General features: G+C 48.0%; 1 protein-coding gene across 1 annotated transcript in view; it reads right to left on the bottom strand.

Annotated features, from left to right (window-relative positions):
• The window catches only part of Capn9 (calpain 9), a 49,049-nt gene extending 32,637 nt beyond the window's left edge, over positions 1-16,412 (bottom strand). The window contains exons 1-4 of the mRNA XM_045150873.1: positions 16,200-16,412; positions 5,077-5,146; positions 2,064-2,182; positions 97-230 (exon numbers count right to left, since the gene is read on the bottom strand). Coding sequence (XP_045006808.1) covers positions 97-230; positions 2,064-2,182; positions 5,077-5,146; positions 16,200-16,412 — 536 coding nt within the window. The remainder of the gene's footprint in view (positions 1-96; positions 231-2,063; positions 2,183-5,076; positions 5,147-16,199) is intronic.

The following is a 16,412-nucleotide window of genomic DNA, read 5'->3' as shown; positions in this document are numbered from 1 at the left end:
AGTTGGTACCTGGAAGGTGGCCACCATGCCCCCCTGACAGCTGTGTGAGGGGATCGAGGCCAGGATCCAGACAAAGAGGGGGGGACCCACACTCACTTGGCATAGGCTTTCTCCAGCAAGGCGCTCCAGAACTCATTGTGGTCGGCTGAGTGGAGGAAGACCAGACGGTCCCTGAAGGTGGGCAGGCGGTCATCGATCACCACATCGAGCCATTCACTGTGCTGCCAGAACTAGAGCCCAGGGTGTGACAGGGAAGATGGGTAATGAGTCACACAGAGGGGTGGGCCTGTTAGCAAACATGCTCCCTGTTGCTTTTCCCTCTGAGCAAACTGTCCTCCTAAGGAAAACCCCTCCTGGGTACCATGGCAAGGCTACCTGGGTGCCATCATGGGCCACCTAGGTACCATTGTTGGGCTGCCTGGGTGCCGTAGTGGAGCTTCCTGGCATTGTCCACTCAGCCATGTGTTGGGCCCTCACCCACCACAGACATCAGCTCCAAGATTCGCTGTCACCATGGAAATGGAGTTGGGGGAGCAGTCACACATGGGCTTTCCTGGGCTCTGAGCCCATGCGTCTTCTGCCCAAGAAGTCAGCTTAGGTGGGGAGGGGACACTGGGTGCGGACGTGGGTCAGTTGGTACTCAGCCCAGACTTCACACTCTCTTCCCAGTTTTAGCATCTCACTGTGTCCCAAGTTCCTCAGCTTTAGTTCTCACACCTGTAAGTGGAGCCACAAGATTAATGCATCGGCTTGGTTTTCCTGTGGGCGAGGTGTGAAGAGAGGGTGGCAACTACATGGGTTTGGGTGTGTGCACATGTGAGCATATGAATGTATAAGTGTGTGCATGTGAATGCATGCCTATGCACACGTGTGTGTATGGATGGTTGAGCACATGTATGTTCACCTATGTGGGGATATGCTCATGTGTGTATGAGTGCATGCACGTGCACATGTGTGTGTATGTATGGGTGAGTACATGTCTGTGTGCCTGTGGGGGGGTGTGTTCACATGTGAATGTGTATGTATACATGAGTGCATACATGTGTGGCTACATATGAGGGTGGACATGTCAGTAGAGATGCATACATGTATCTGTGCACACATGTTAGAGTATTATGCATTCAAGTGTAGATGAATGCACATGTGTGTGAGCATGTGCATGCATGTGCATTGTGCTCACTTGCATACTGCATGTGTGCAAGTGTGTGTTTACTTGGGTGGAGGAGAGGTGGGTGGGGGATGTGAGAGGCCTGGAAACAGACCCCAGGACAAGCTTTGCCCCTCAGCCCAGCCATTGACCACATGGGCTCTTGCTGGTGTCTATATTTGTTTTCTTTTTCTTTTTTAAAAATTATTTATTTGAGAATCGGGCGTGGTGGCACATGCCTTTAATCCCAGCACTTGGGAGGCAGAGGTAGGAGGATTGTCATGAGTTCAAGGCCACCCTGAGACTCCATAGTGAATTCCAGGTCAGCCTGGGCTAGAGTGAGACCCTATCTTGAAAAACAAAAACAAAAATAAAAAAAATATATTTATTTGAGAGAAAGGGAGGGAAGGAGAGAGAGAGAGAGAATGGGCGTGCCAGGGCCTCCAGCCACTGCAAATGAACTTCAGACACGTGTGCCCTCTTGTGCATCTGGCTTTATGTGGGTATGGGGAATCAAACCTGGGTCAGTAGGTTTTGCAGGCAAGCACCTTGACCAATGAGACATCTCTCTCAGCACTTCTGTTTCATATTTTAAATTTTCTCAGGGTCTCTCCAACAATTGCACTTCCTCAGTACACAGAGCACTCTGATATCTGGCCCCAAGAGGAATACTCATTTCAGGCCATTTTTGCCAAAGTCAGGAGACTCCAAACAAGAAGCCCTTGACACGTGGCCTCCGAGGACCGTCCGCATCAGGCCTCTTCTGCCCTGTGCCTGGGTGTCCACCCAGGACAAGAGTGCTATCTGTGTGGCTTGGCACCGTGCTCACTCACACCATTATACATCTTCCAGGGCTATGACAGCACAAAGGCGCCCATGGCATCTCATGGGGCCCTGGTGCAGAGTCTCCTCTTACCTGGAAGTGGAATATCCCCGCATAGCCGGGGCCGAAGCCTTGGTTCTGGGGGACCACCCTGGCCAGAGCTTTCTCATTGAGCGTGAGGGAGGCGATGGCTGCCAGCAGCCAGCAGTCCCCTGCCAAATGAAGAGCAAACACGAAGCGCTTTTCATCACGGACCCTCAGATACCAGGAAAAGGCCGTGTGAGAGGGGTGTGAGGGGCTCCAGACTGGCCACATCTTTTCTGTCTCGACAAGTATCTCCATCCTCTCTGCCCTATCCTGGGGGCTGTTGCAGGATTTCCCAACTTGAGCTTGAGACACCAGTTCCATCATGCCTTCTCCCCGTCAGGGGATCAAGGCTGTGGATGTGTGTATATCCACATGGGTCGTGATGGGATCACGTGAGCCAGCCCTGCTACACTGACTGGAGCAGGACCTCAGGAAGGGAACAGTGGTGCCTAGCACATTCCCCAGCCACTGCCTCTTCTAGCCTAGGCTTGGGTCAGCTAAAAGTGAGTGAGTTCTGTGGCAGCCCTTTCCTTCCTTCCCTCCTTCTTTCCTTCCTTCCTTCTTTCCTGACTTTCTTTTTCCCTCCCTCCCTCTTTCTTTCTCCTTTTCCCCTCCCTCTCTTCTTTTCTTTCATCTTCCTTCCTCCCCACCCTTTCTAACATACTTCCCTTAAAAAATATTTTATTTGCCAGGTGTGGTGGCACATGCCTTTAATCCCAGCACTCGGGAGGCAGAGGTAGGAGGATCGCCATGAGTTCAAGGCCACCCTGAGATGACAGAGTTAATTCCACGTCAGCCAGTACCAGAGTGAGACCCTACCTCGAAAAACCAGAACCCCCCCAAAAAATATTTTTTTATTTATTTATTAGCAAGCAGATGGGGGAGGGGATAAAAAGGAACACCAGGGCCTCTTGTCGCTGCAAACAAACTCCAGACACATGCACCATTTTGTATATTTGGCTTTACGTGGGAACTGGTGAATCAAACCCAGGCCTTCAGACTTCGCAAGCAAGAGCCTTTAACCGCTGAGCGATCTCTCCAGCCCTTTCTCCTCTTTTTAAGACAGGGTCTTAGAATGGAGAGATGGTTTAGTAATTAAGGCACTTGCCTGAAAAACCTAAGGACCCATGTTCAACTCCCCAGATCCCACATAAGCCAGACACAAGGTGATGCATGCGCAAGGTCACGCATGGACACAAGGTGGTGCTCATGTCTGGAGTTCGATTGCAGTGGCTGCAGATCCTGTCACTCAACAACAGAACAAATTGATGCTGTCCCTGTTGGGCCTTGATGGCTGGACCTGAAGAGGTGACCTCTGAAGGTCAGTCTGTTGCGTATCAGCAGGTCCTATTGTGAGGTGTCAACATTTTCTTCATTTTGTCCTTACTTATACATTGGCCATGTACATTTGGGTATGATAAAAACGTGACAAAATAATACATAGGACCAGCCATCCCCCAAAGTCAATATAAGGTTGCAATTCCAACACATGTTCATGGCAGGGGGAAATCCGAGCTGAAAACAAAGGGCCAGTGCAATGCAGGGCTGGAAAGGGGCCAAGAAGGGGGTGGGGGGGCTGCAGTGGCAGTGGGGTTCCCCCCCACCCCGAGTCTGAGTTCAGGAAAGGAAGGCCATCTGGATGCAATTTTTTTGTCATTGTTTTTCGAGGTAGGGTCTCACTGTAGCCCATACTGACCTGGAATTCACTATGTAGTCTCAGGGTGGCCTCGAACTCATGGTGATCCTCCTACCTCTGCCTCCGATGTACTGGGATTAAAGGCATGCGCCACCACGCCCAGCTCTGGATACAACTTTTGATAAGTCTAAGTTATATCTATGCTGTGTAACTCTGTCTACATCTACCATCTAGATAGAGTTGAGATGAACGATAGATAGACAGAAAGGGAGGGGATGGCTCAGATAACCCTAAGTCTATCACTCACCTACTATCTGCCTATTCATCATCCATCTACCCATCATCTTTTCCCATCTATCCATCCATCATCCCTTCACCCCTTATTATCTGACTATTCTCTCTCTGTCTCCTCTCAGTGATGTTTTCAGTCTGGGCAGCTCGCTGGCCTGGCGACTCAGCGTGAGGGCAGCCCCGGTTCTCATTGTGACATTCCGGATGCCTTTCTCTGCCCAGGAGACAATGTGGCACCTGGGCTCCGAGGTCAGGCCTACACAAGCTGCCCATGTTTCTTTCTTCAGCTAATTCTACTGGTACATTTCAAGAAGGGTCTCTGTCTGTCTGTCTGTCTATCTGTCTGTCTGTCTGTCTCATAATAGCCCAGGCTGACCTGAAATTTACTCTGTAGCACAGGCTAGCCTTGAACACTTGGTGATCTTCCTACATTAGCCTCCAGAGTGCTGGGATTAAAGGTATCTGCCACCACACCCAGTTTCTTTCTCTCTTTTTACCAAAGCAATAAGTTTTGTACTAAGTCCTGAAGTACAGGACTGGTTGAACTACTGTGGGGTACACCTGGGTCCCTCACAGGGGGAGACAGAGGGGCAGTGTGGTGTGTTGTTTAGGAGCAGGGTCTCTATAGCTAGACCACCGACCTTGAACTCTGCCTGTCACTCATGACATTAAACCATTGCTTAGTTCTTTTTTTCCCTCAGTTTCCTCAACTACAACACTGGGAAGGTGGGAAGAGGAACTGAGGGGCGTCCTTAGGGGGGGTACCTGGCAGGTGGACAGGTTCTCAGTGCAGGGGTCAGTGGGCCATAGGGTCAGGAGCCACTGAGTCAGAGCTACTTGGAAGCGAGCCCCCACTCTCCAGGAACCCCCAGACTGATCCAGGGCCCAGACACATTGTCCCCAGGGAAGCAGGAGCAGGGCGAGGGGGGTCATGGAGGGCAGTTGCAGGCTGGGTAAGGAACAGATGGGGTGATGGCCTTGTCCTCAGCCCTGTGCCCTGACTCTGGGGGTGGGGTGGTCTGTGCTGTTCTTGCTGTGCTGGCACACAGAGTGTCCTGTGGGCCTTGGCAGCCCCACCCCGTCTCCACTTACCTAGCTCCCCTTGGCAGATGTCAGTCCTGGTGGCTCCTCCAAGAATGAATTCCGGATTTTCCACGATTTCCTGGAGGAATAATCATTGTCAGGCCAAGGTCCACAGCATAGTCGTCATGTAAGGGAGCAGAGCAAGACACCCCATGTTAGAGAGAAGGGCTCTCTCATGCCTCTGATGATTCCTCACTGAGTGCCAGGATGAGGAGGGGAAAGGCTGCTAGGCAACATGCTCTGACCTGCCCAGGCTCCACCTGGTCCATCCGCATCCTACTCCAGGACACAGCTAGGCCCCAACAGTATCCTATGCCACACTCACACCAAGCCTGGCCATGAAGTGACTGTCAGCCATGCACTGAGCCCCCTGACTCTCCCACGCCCAGCAAGGTACAGACAGGATGTACACAGGTCCCCAACATGAAGGTCGCTACTTTGGGGCCTTGGTTTCCTCACCACAAAGTGAACAAATGGCCCTGCACCACCAAACACTTTCATTTTTCAGCATTCAGGGGTCTCTTGCTAGGAAGCAGATGGATTTTTCTAGGAACTAAATGCAGACAGAGGGTCAATCTTGCTCACATGCAGGTGAAGGCAGGCTTGGTCTAGAACAAAGTCCCTAACAGACCAGAACACAGAACACCAGGAGATGGAATGTAAGGAATGCAAGGATGGTTCAGCCCCAGCTGGGAAGGCCAGTGTGGAGGGGCACCTTTGCAAGGGGCATGAGGCAAGCACTATGGAGGGGTCATGCATCAGGACCCTGGACTATGGATCAATGCTTCCCCAGTGTTGAGCGGCTCTGGGTGAATAGCTTCCAGGGCTGAGGGCCATGACCCAAAGTTACCCAGTGGTCTTTCTTCCAGAGTGCCTATAAGCTCTGTAGAAACAGGACTGAGTATAGACGGGAGCCTGGGCTTCAGAGTGAGGCAAGCAAGGCAGGAGGTGGTGGCTGTCACAGTAGAATATTTGAGACAAAGCTTTGTTGGCCTGTGCTCAGCTATTGTCTTAGAGGCAGGTTGAGCACCTCTTTGGGTTGGGATAAGGCATAAGCAACTCCCAGAGAAATAAGGTAACCTTCCTACAGGAGGCTGTGGAAGAGGAATCACACACTGAGAGGAGATGGCTGGGAATATCCCAGAGTCTTGGTGAGTGGCTCACTGAACCTACGCATGTATGTACACAGAGCCACCTATGTGCACCACACACATATAGAAACATTTATACAGAAGTACACATGCACACATACACACAAATACACATCTGTGCACACATACAAACATTCACAGAGACACATAAAAAGCAACCCGTGGGCTGGAGAGATGGCTTAGCCGTTAAGCGCTTGCCTGTGAAGCCTAAGGACCCGGTTCAAGGCTCGATTCCCCAGGACCCATGTTAACCAGATGCACAAGGGGGCGCACGCATCTGGAGTTTGTTTGCAGTGGCTGGAGGCCCTGGCACGCCCATTCTCTCTCTCTCTCTCTCTCTCTCTCTCTCTCTCTCTCTGCCTTTTTCTGTCCCTTTCTGTCTCTCTCAAATAAATAAACAAAAATAACAAAAAAAAAATTTAGTGGAAAAGCTTGCCGGTCAAGATGGCGACCGCCTAGCTGCACTACAAACAACGAGGGAAAAAAAGGCAAGTATTCAAGGGAAATTAGGAACTTTCTGAAGAGGGAGGGCACAGATCGGGGTAAAAGAGGGAAGCACACACCCCCGCGACCCACGCCCCGCCACCCCGCCCGCCGCGAATAACTGCATCGGGCGCGGCCCCACGCCCAGCGGCCCGGCGCCCGGTGCACACCAAGCCCCACGCGCCCCGGCGGCCCAGCGCACCCCACAACCCCCGTGCCCCACACCCGCCGCACCCCCCGCACCCCCCCAGCACGCCCTTCCCCCCCAGCGCGCCCCACGCTCCCTATCCACACACGGCAGACGCGGCCCAAGCGAACCAAGGCTTCCCGCGCCCCGGGCACCCAGGCCTGCCCCGCGCCCCCACGCGCCCAAGACCCCTGCGCCCCACCCCCGCGTGCCTCGAGACCACACCACGCGCGCCCCACCCTCCCGCGCGCCCCACCCCCCGCGCGTTCCGTGCTCTCTATCCACACACAGCAGGCACGCCCCAAGCGCCCCGCGCCCCGGGCGCCCAGGTGTGCCCCGATCCCCCCGCGTGCCCCGAGACTCCCCGCGCCCCACCCCCGCGCTCCTCGAGCCCCCCCCCGTGCACCCCACCCCCGCCGCGCATCCAGACTGTCCCCCAGCGTCCCACAGCAACCAGCACTCCATCTTACCTCAGCGTGCTCCACGCCCCCTGCGCTACCCGCGACCCCCTGGACCCCCTCACCCCCCTCCCCCACGCGATCCGCCCCCTCCCCCCTGCGAGTCCAGAGCACCCCACGGTATCCCACAGCGCCCCACGCTCCTAGCTGCCCCCCCTCCCCTCACGCCCTGCTGTTCTCACATCACTTGCCACCGGTCAGTTTCTGCTGTGTCCTGATTCCGTACCCACATCATCTGCCTCTGCACCACAATTGCACGTGCAGTGGGCCCAGTCCCACAGCAAGAGCCACATAAGTCCACACTGAGTCACTAGCGCCAGCGCAGGTGGCATCCCCTACCTGTACATTGCCACCCATCCCCCACTCCCCTGAGGCGGAAGAGCACAGACTGTTTATAGATCCCAGTGTACCCAGCCAGAATCTAGGCACCTTCAAGGCTTGCTACCTCAGTCCCTTTACAAGCTCAAAGGCAGGCAGCTTAGGTGCATTACTGGGTGAGAATTCAGGCAACTTTGGTGCCCCTGTCAGGCTATAGGTAGGCAGCTTTGGCAAGAGTGAGCAAAAACCCAGGCTGCTTACAACTGCCCCAGGCTGCCTTGGATTTGCATTAAGCTAGATCCCAGGCTGCTCCACCCACCTACCCGCCCATACACTGACATGGGTAGACCACAGTGCAAAAGAAATAACACGAAAAATAAAATGGAAGAAAATCCAGACAGATCACCCAGTCCAACAAGGATCACAACAAACCAAAACATAGAAGAGTGTTTAGGATCAGAACATCAAGTGGAAGCAATGAACAATGCAACCCTGACCAAACTACTGCTAGATCTGACAGGAAAGCTACAAAGGATAGATAATCGTATGGATGCTACCATCACTAAGCTAGAGCAATATGATAAGACACTGGAAGGAATTCAAAGAGAGCTAAGAGAGTTGAGGGAGAATGAAAAAAAAGAGGACCTTAAAAATCAGCTGGCCACACTAAATGAAAACATAAAGAAATGCAAGGATGATTTCCAAGAATCAGCAAGAAAATCAGAAAATGAGACAAAAAGGGAGCTGGACAAAGCGATGGAAGTGATACATAGGAAAGTAGTAGAAAATGCAAACTTAATTGAACAAGTCCAAAACTCACTAGAGGCTCTCAAGAATAGAGTCAGCGAAGTGGAAGATAGAAATTCTGATCTGGAAGACAGGATGGAAGAAACAGTTCGAGAGTCCAAAAATTTCAGTAAGTTCAAAAGTTCCTGTGAACAGAACATGAGAGAATTGTGGGATACACTTAAACGTCCTAATATCAGAATCATTGGAATACCAGAAGGAGAAGAATTTCAGACCAAAGGCATGGAGAACTTATTTAACAAAATAATTGAAGAAAACTTCCCCCGTCTCTTAAAAGAAAGGCCCATCAAGATTCAAGAAGCAAACAGAACTCCTAACCGACTAGACCAAAGGAGAAACTCCCCAAGGCATATTATCATTAAGACTCTAAACATTGACACCAAGGAAAAAATCCTAAAAGCAGCTAGGGAAAAACAGCACACCACTTTCAAAGGAAACCCCATCAGAATTACTTCAGACTTCTCAATGGAAACCCTGAAAGCTAGAAGGGCCTGGAATGATACTCTCCAAACGCTAAGAAACTATGGCTTTCAACCTAAACTACTCTACCCAGCAAAAGTCTCCCTTATAATAGATGGTGAAAGGAAAACTTTCCATGATAAAACTCAGCTTTACAATTATATGAACACAAAACCAAACCTACAGAAAGTACTCCAGGAAATTCTCCACAGAGAAGAAACAAATAACCAAACACAAATGCCTACAAGAAGAAGATCACAGCAATCAAACCCAGAGTAGATACAAAAAAAAAAAAAAATTCCATGGAAATGCCAACACACCTCTACCACCACAAAATGACAGGGATCAAATCAAATCTCACAGTCATCACCCTAAACATTAATGGCCTTAATTCACCCATCAAGAGACACAGGCTAACAGGGTGGATCAAAAAATTAGACCCCTCAATCTGCTGCCTTCAAGAAACCCACCTTACCACTAAAGACAGAAACCTCCTCAGGGTGAAAGGGTGGAAAACAATATTCCAAGCAAATGGGAATAAGAAACAAGCAGGTGTAGCTATATTAATATCAGATAAAGTTGACTTCAAACCAAAAACAATCAAAAAAGACAAAGAAGGCTACTTCCTACTTGTAAAGGGAACAATCCATCAAGAGGATATTACAATCATAAATCTGTATGCACCAAACACAGGGGCACCGCAGTTCATAAAACAAAACCTACTTGACAATAAAACAGAAATAACCACCAACACCATCATAGCTGGGGACTTTAACACACCATTATCAGTAATAGACAGATCATCCAAACAGAAGCTCAACAGGGAAGTAAGAGAGCTCAACAAAACCATAGAGCACTTAGACCTAACAGACATCTACAGAACTTTCCACCCCAAATCCACAGACTACACATTCTTCTCAGCAGCCCATGGAACATTCTCTAAAATAGACCATATACTGGGTCACATAGATAGCCTCCACATATTTAGGAAAATCGACATAATTCCCTGCATGATATCAGATCATAATGCTATATTCCTAGAAATCAACAAGAAAAAAACCAACAAGAGCCCCAACGGCAACTGGAAACTGAATAGCACACTCTTAAACAATAAATGGATAGTGGATGAAATAAAAAATGAAATTGCAAAATTCCTGGAATTGAATGACAATGAGAACACATCATACCAAAACTTGTGGGACACAATGAAGGCAGTCCTCAGGGGAAAATTCATAGCACTCAATGCCTTCATAAAAAAGACAGAAAAATCCCAAATCAATAGCTTAACCATCCACCTAAAGGCATTGGAAAAACAAGAAAAATCCAACCCAAAGAGCTCCAGAAGGAAGGAAATAATTAAAATCAGAGCAGAAATTAATGAATTGGAAACCAAGGAAACAATTAAGGCAATTGACAAAACAAAGAGCTGGTTCTTTGAAAAAATAAACAAGATTGACAAACCTCTGGCCAATTTAATCAAGCAAAAAAAGGAGCGACTCCAAATTAACAAAATTCAAAATGAAAAAGGAGAGATTACAACAGACATCAGTGAAATCGGCAGAATCATCAGGACTTATTTCAAAAACCTCTACTCCACAAAACTGGAAAATGTGGAGGAGATGGATAAATTCCTGGATGCATATCATCTACCAAAGCTAAACTCAGAGCAGATCAACCACCTCAATGAACCCATCATGCTCATGGAGATTGAAAAAGTAATAAAAAACCTCCCAAAAAAGAAGAGTCCAGGACCAGATGGATTCCCAGCCGAATTTTATCAAACCTTCATGGAAGAACTCAAACCAATCTTCCTAAAACTGTGCCACACAATTGAAGAACAGGGAAAACTACCCAACTCCTTCTATGAAGCTAGTATCACCCTAATCCCAAAACCAGGCAGAGACGCCACAAGAAAAGAAAACTATTGGCCTATTTCCCTAATGAACATAGACGCAAAGATCCTCAACAAAATTCTCGCAAACCGAATCCAACAACACATCAAAAGCATTATCCACCTTGACCAAGTGGGATTTATCCCAGGAACACAAGGGTGGTTCAACATACGAAAATCTGTCAATGTAATACACCACATAAACAAGCTTAAACATAAAAATCACATGATCATTTCAATAGATGCAGAGAAGGCCTTTGACAAGATACAACATCACTTCATGATCAAAACATTGGAGAGAATCGGCATGGCCGGTTCACATCTTAATATAATAAAGGCAATATACAAAGCTCCAAAGGCCCAAATAATTCTTAATGGAGAGAGACTGGAGGAATTCCCATTGAGATCAGGAACAAGACAGGGATGTCCTCTCTCACCTCTGCTTTTCAATATAGTTCTGGAAGTCCTAGCCCAAGCAATAAGGCAGGAGAAGGAAATAAAAGGGATACAATTTGGAAAGGAAGAAGTTAAGTTAGCTCTATTCGCTGATGACATGATTGTATATGTAAGAGACCCGAGAGACTCCATCCCAAAACTCCTGAAGGTGATTAACTCCTATAGCAAAGTAGCAGGATACAAAATCAACGCACAAAAATCGGAAGCATTTCTATATGCAAATGACAAAGACACAGAAAAAGAAATAAAGGACATAGTCCCATTTTCAATAGCAAAAAATAAAATAAAATACCTTGGAATAACGTTAACCAAGGAAGTAAAAGATCTATACAACGAAAATATAAAATCTCTCAAAAAAGAAATTGAGGAGGACTTGAAATGATGGAAAGACCTCCCATGCTCCTGGATAGGCAGAATTAACATTGTGAAGATGACAATCCTACCAAAGGCAATATATAGATTTAACGCAATTCCAATTAAAATCCCTACAATGTTCTTCACAGACATAGAAAAAATGATCTCAAATTTCATATGGAAAGGCAGAAGGCCTCGCATATCCAAACATATCCTCAGCAAAAGAAATACCTCTGGTGGCATCACCATACCCGATATAAAGTTATACTACAAAGCCATAGTAATAAAAACAGCATGGTACTGGCATAAAAACAGGAGTATAGACCAATGGAATAGACTTGAGGACCCGGATTTTGGGCCAAGCAACTATAGCTACTTGATATTCGACAAAGGCCCAAACAATATAGACTGGAAAAAAGATAGCATCTTCAACAAATGGTGCTGGACAAACTGGATAACCACATGCAGGAAACTAAAACTTGATCCACACATTTCACCATGCACAACACTCAAATCCAAATGGATCAAAGACCTCAACATAAGACCAGAAACTCGAAAACTACTGGAAGAAAATTTAGGAAGTACTTTCCATGATATAGGAATGGAAAAAGACTTCCTGAATAAAACCCCAGTGGCTCAAGTTCTTAAACAGTCACTCAACCATTGGGATCATATGAAGCTGAAGAGTTTCTTTACAGATAAGCATATAATAAACAAAGCCAATAGAATACCCACAGAGTGGGAGAAAATATTTGTAGGTTATCCAACTGATAGAGGCCTTATCTCTAGAATTTACAAAGAACTCAAAAGTCTAAACAATAAGAAGACAAATACCCCACTCACAAAATGGGGCACAGAGTTAAACAGGCAATTCACAGAGGAAGAGATACAAATGGCAAACACACACCTAAGAAAATGTTCATCATCCCTAATCATCAGAGAAATGCAAATTAAAACAACTATGAGATTCCACCTTACCCCAATAAGGATAGCCAACATCAAAAGGTCAAATGAAAATAAATGCTGGCGAGGATGCGGAGAAGCAGGGACACTCATTCACTGTTGGTGGGAATGCAGGATGGTACAACCACTTTGGAAAGCAATATGGAGACTCCTGAAAAAGCTGACTATAGAAATACCAACAGACCCAGTTATACCATTACTGGGCATGTACCCTAAAACCTTCAAACCAAAAGCCAGAGAGATTTGCTCAACCATGTTTGTAGCAGCTCAATTCGTAATAGCTAAAAGCTGGAATCAACCCAGATGTCCATCATTAGAAGAATGAATAACAAAGATGTGGTATATCTACACAATGGAATTCTATACAGCAGTAAGAAAAAACGACATAAAGAAATTTGAGGAAAAATGGTTGAACCTGGAACAGATCATTCTCAGCGAACTTACCCAATCACAGAAAAAAAATCGACACATAGTCTCACTCATCTGCAACACCTAACCTGAATTTGCCCAAGATGCCTTACATACCCAGCAAGTACCTCATGGACTAGACAATAAGATGGATGGGTGGGCGGGGAGGGAATCAAAGGGTGGAAAATAGTAATCCGGACCCAAACGGCAATGGTACCATAAAATTCTACTTCCTAAAAGACAGACCAAATGACTGAACCTTCAATAGTCCCTTACAGGAAACACCTGAACCACAAGACACTGGAGAGGGTAGGATCAAGACTGACCTAAATCTCCTACATCTTCCTTCCCTCCCTCTCCCCCTCTCCCCTCTATCTCTCTCCTCTCTAACTCTTGTATATTAGTTATCTTTTTCCTCAATTTCTTAGTGGACACTGACCTGTAACCCCCACTTCCAGCTTGGGCCTACAATCCACAATGAGCTTTTGATCAGAGAAACCTACAAGGTTTCCCAAAACAATGACAGACTTCTGTCAGAGTAATTGATGACCCACCAAAGGCCAGTGGTAAGACCCTATTGCTGAAGACTCCATATGCAGCTGACACGTAAAATGGAATGACATGGCTGGAAGCCAGGAGAGAGTCAGTCCCCAGACAGTCAGCGTGTCTAGTGCCAGAAGGCACTACATAGGCGACTGGGGGAAGTGACCAAGATCTGTCCAAGCAACACATTGTTTAACCTAAGTAGCAACAATTAACCGGATGTGATACCCACACAAGTGCAATAGTGGTACACAGCCATGGTGAGGAATCAATTGCTCTTGATTTGGCTAACTGATCCACTCAGTGGTACTAGACCCTTAGCTGGAGCTGGGAAACAAGTCAGAACCATACCCAAACACAAGCCCACTCTACAATATCAAGCTACCATCAATCACGGGGTATAAGAGGGCCTACACCTATCAAACTGTCTATCAAAAAAGTAAGTGTTATCTCAATTTTCTGGGTGCTAACTTACTCTCCGTTGGAGAATCTGCTTCTCTTTTCCAGATAGATGCAGATCCTAAGAAGAGAGCTGCCCCAACATACCTCAGAAGGGGCCCAACTGAAACTAAGGACAACTGGCGAAATAAGCAAGGGTGATGTTTTCCTGTGAACTGGATACCAGCACAAAGGGGAAGGAGATCAATGCAGAGAAAAATCAACTCCTACCAAATCAGAGAGCCAGAGCCTCAGAGGCCCCCAACACCTCAGCACTGAAGCAGACCAAAAATGAACCCAACATGGCTCAGGGAAATCTTGCGGAAGAGGGGGCGGAAAGAATGTCAGAGTTACATGTTGGGTTATGATTTTCAGAGACATTTATCATACTAATAACTGGGGGCTAACTCCACAATGCACGACCCATTTTCAATAATAAGGAGGGTCTAATGGGAGGGGGTAGATCACAGATGAGCCTAAATAATGGTACCAAACTGCCTGTATTTACTGAAAAGAAAACTAATAAATTAAATTAAAAAAAAAAAAAAAGAAATGTGGAAAAAAAAAATTTAAAAAAGCAACCCGTGTATGCACAACACTCACAAACACACATATGCGCATAGACCCACACATTCACACATGTGAATACCCACATATATGTGTATACGTGCCCACACAGACATGCAGATATCTCTGTGTGTATGTGCACATGCACAATCTAATGCATACACATGTGTGTGTCCACACACTCATGAACTGTACAGTGTCCAGGATAGGAAACAGCAGTAAGGACCTCACTGCTTCATAAATGACATAAATGATCTGAAGAGATTTGTTACATCACTTCAATGACAGGCAACAGTGAGCCCTCTGCTACTTGTCAGGTGAGATTCAAAACTACAGATGACGAAGATGCTGGTAGCAACAGTGACAAAGTGTCATTTACTGAATGTGCCTGTGTGCTGGGCGCTGAGATCTGCCTCAGTCATTCCCAGGTGAGGAGACTGAGGGCTTTCCTTGCCCCCACCCCCACCCTGTGCACGGCCACTCCTTGCACACACACCACCTGTCCCTGTGAGAGCTACTCCTAAGTGGGTTCCCACCCAGAGGGTGGAGCCCCAAGGCTCCAGATCAAGGGAGGACCCTGACTAACCAGGCGCTGCAAATATTGACCTTGTGTTCCAGGTACAAGCTGGGACCTCCTGAGGACACCGCCTGCAGCCTGTTGGGGGTGGGGTGGCACCAGCCTGGTCCCCCTTGGGAGTGTGGCGCGTGGCTCTGGAAGAGCCACCACACACTTAATGAGGACTTGCTCAAACATCCATGTGCACAGCCACTCCTTGGCTGTGGGCCAGAAGCCAGCCAACCTCATCAGGTCACACACAGATCTCAAGTACCCTGCCATGCTGGCTGGTTTGCTCTTGGGTTCTTTTTTTAAAAATATATTTTTTATTTTTATTTATTTATTTGGGAGCAACAGACAGAGAAAGAAACAGAGAAACAGAGAATGGGCGCGCCAGGGCCTCCAGCCACTGCAAAGGAACTCCAGATGCGTGCGCCCCCTTGTGCATCTGGCTAATGTGGGACCTGGGGAGTCAAGTCTCAAACCGGGGTCCTTAGGCTTCACAGGCAAGCGCTTACCGCTAAGCCATCTCTCCAGCCCCTCTTGGGCTGTTTCTAAAAATTTTCCATTTAATTTATTTATTTGAGAGAGCGAGAGAGAGACAGAGAGAGAGAGAATGGGTACACCAGGGCCCCAGCCACTGCAAATGAGCTCCAGATGCATGTGACCCCTTGTGCATCTGGCTTACATGGGCCCTGGGGAATCAAACCAAGGTCCTTTGGCTTTTGCAGGCAAACACCTTAACTGCTAAGCCATCTCTCCAGCCCCTGCCCTTGGGTTCTGATGCAACTTATCACTAGGGATTTGTCTCTAGGCTAAAGCTCTGATCTGCTCACAGCCTGTAGACAAGACCCTCTCTCCATTACTGCCCAGCCTCAATGGGGCGCAGGAAGATGGAGGCAAGAGAGAGCCTGAGGGTGTCCCAGCTACCTCTGCAGCTATACTATAGAGCCTCCTACGGTAGAGTGACAGGAAAGTGTGCCACAGTGGGCTTGTATGCAACTGGCTCTCCCTTCACTGCTCTCCAGAGCTCTCTCACTGCCCTCTTGAGGGCCACTGAAGCACCCTGTGTCCCCATCCTCACATCACTCACCCCTGGCCGTTTCCACACAAAGGGGACGTGAGGCCTCTCGCTGTAGAACAGGGAAGTGTTGCAGGCAGGGAAGTCTGTGTCCTCAAACAGGGTGCCTCTCTGCAGGCAGTTTTGCCTCAGCTGCTCAAAGCTATGGCCTGAGGAGTGGACGGTCCGAGCATCCCTGGGGACCGGGTGCGGCTGGGGCCCCAGGGCTCTGTGCAGGTAAGGCAT

The sequence above is a fragment of the Jaculus jaculus genome, chromosome 5, assembly GCF_020740685.1.
Source record: "Jaculus jaculus isolate mJacJac1 chromosome 5, mJacJac1.mat.Y.cur, whole genome shotgun sequence".
Lineage (NCBI taxonomy): Eukaryota > Metazoa > Chordata > Mammalia > Rodentia > Dipodidae > Jaculus > Jaculus jaculus.
The sequence above is the reverse complement of the archived record's forward strand: the minus strand, read 5'-3'. Positions and strand labels throughout refer to the sequence as shown.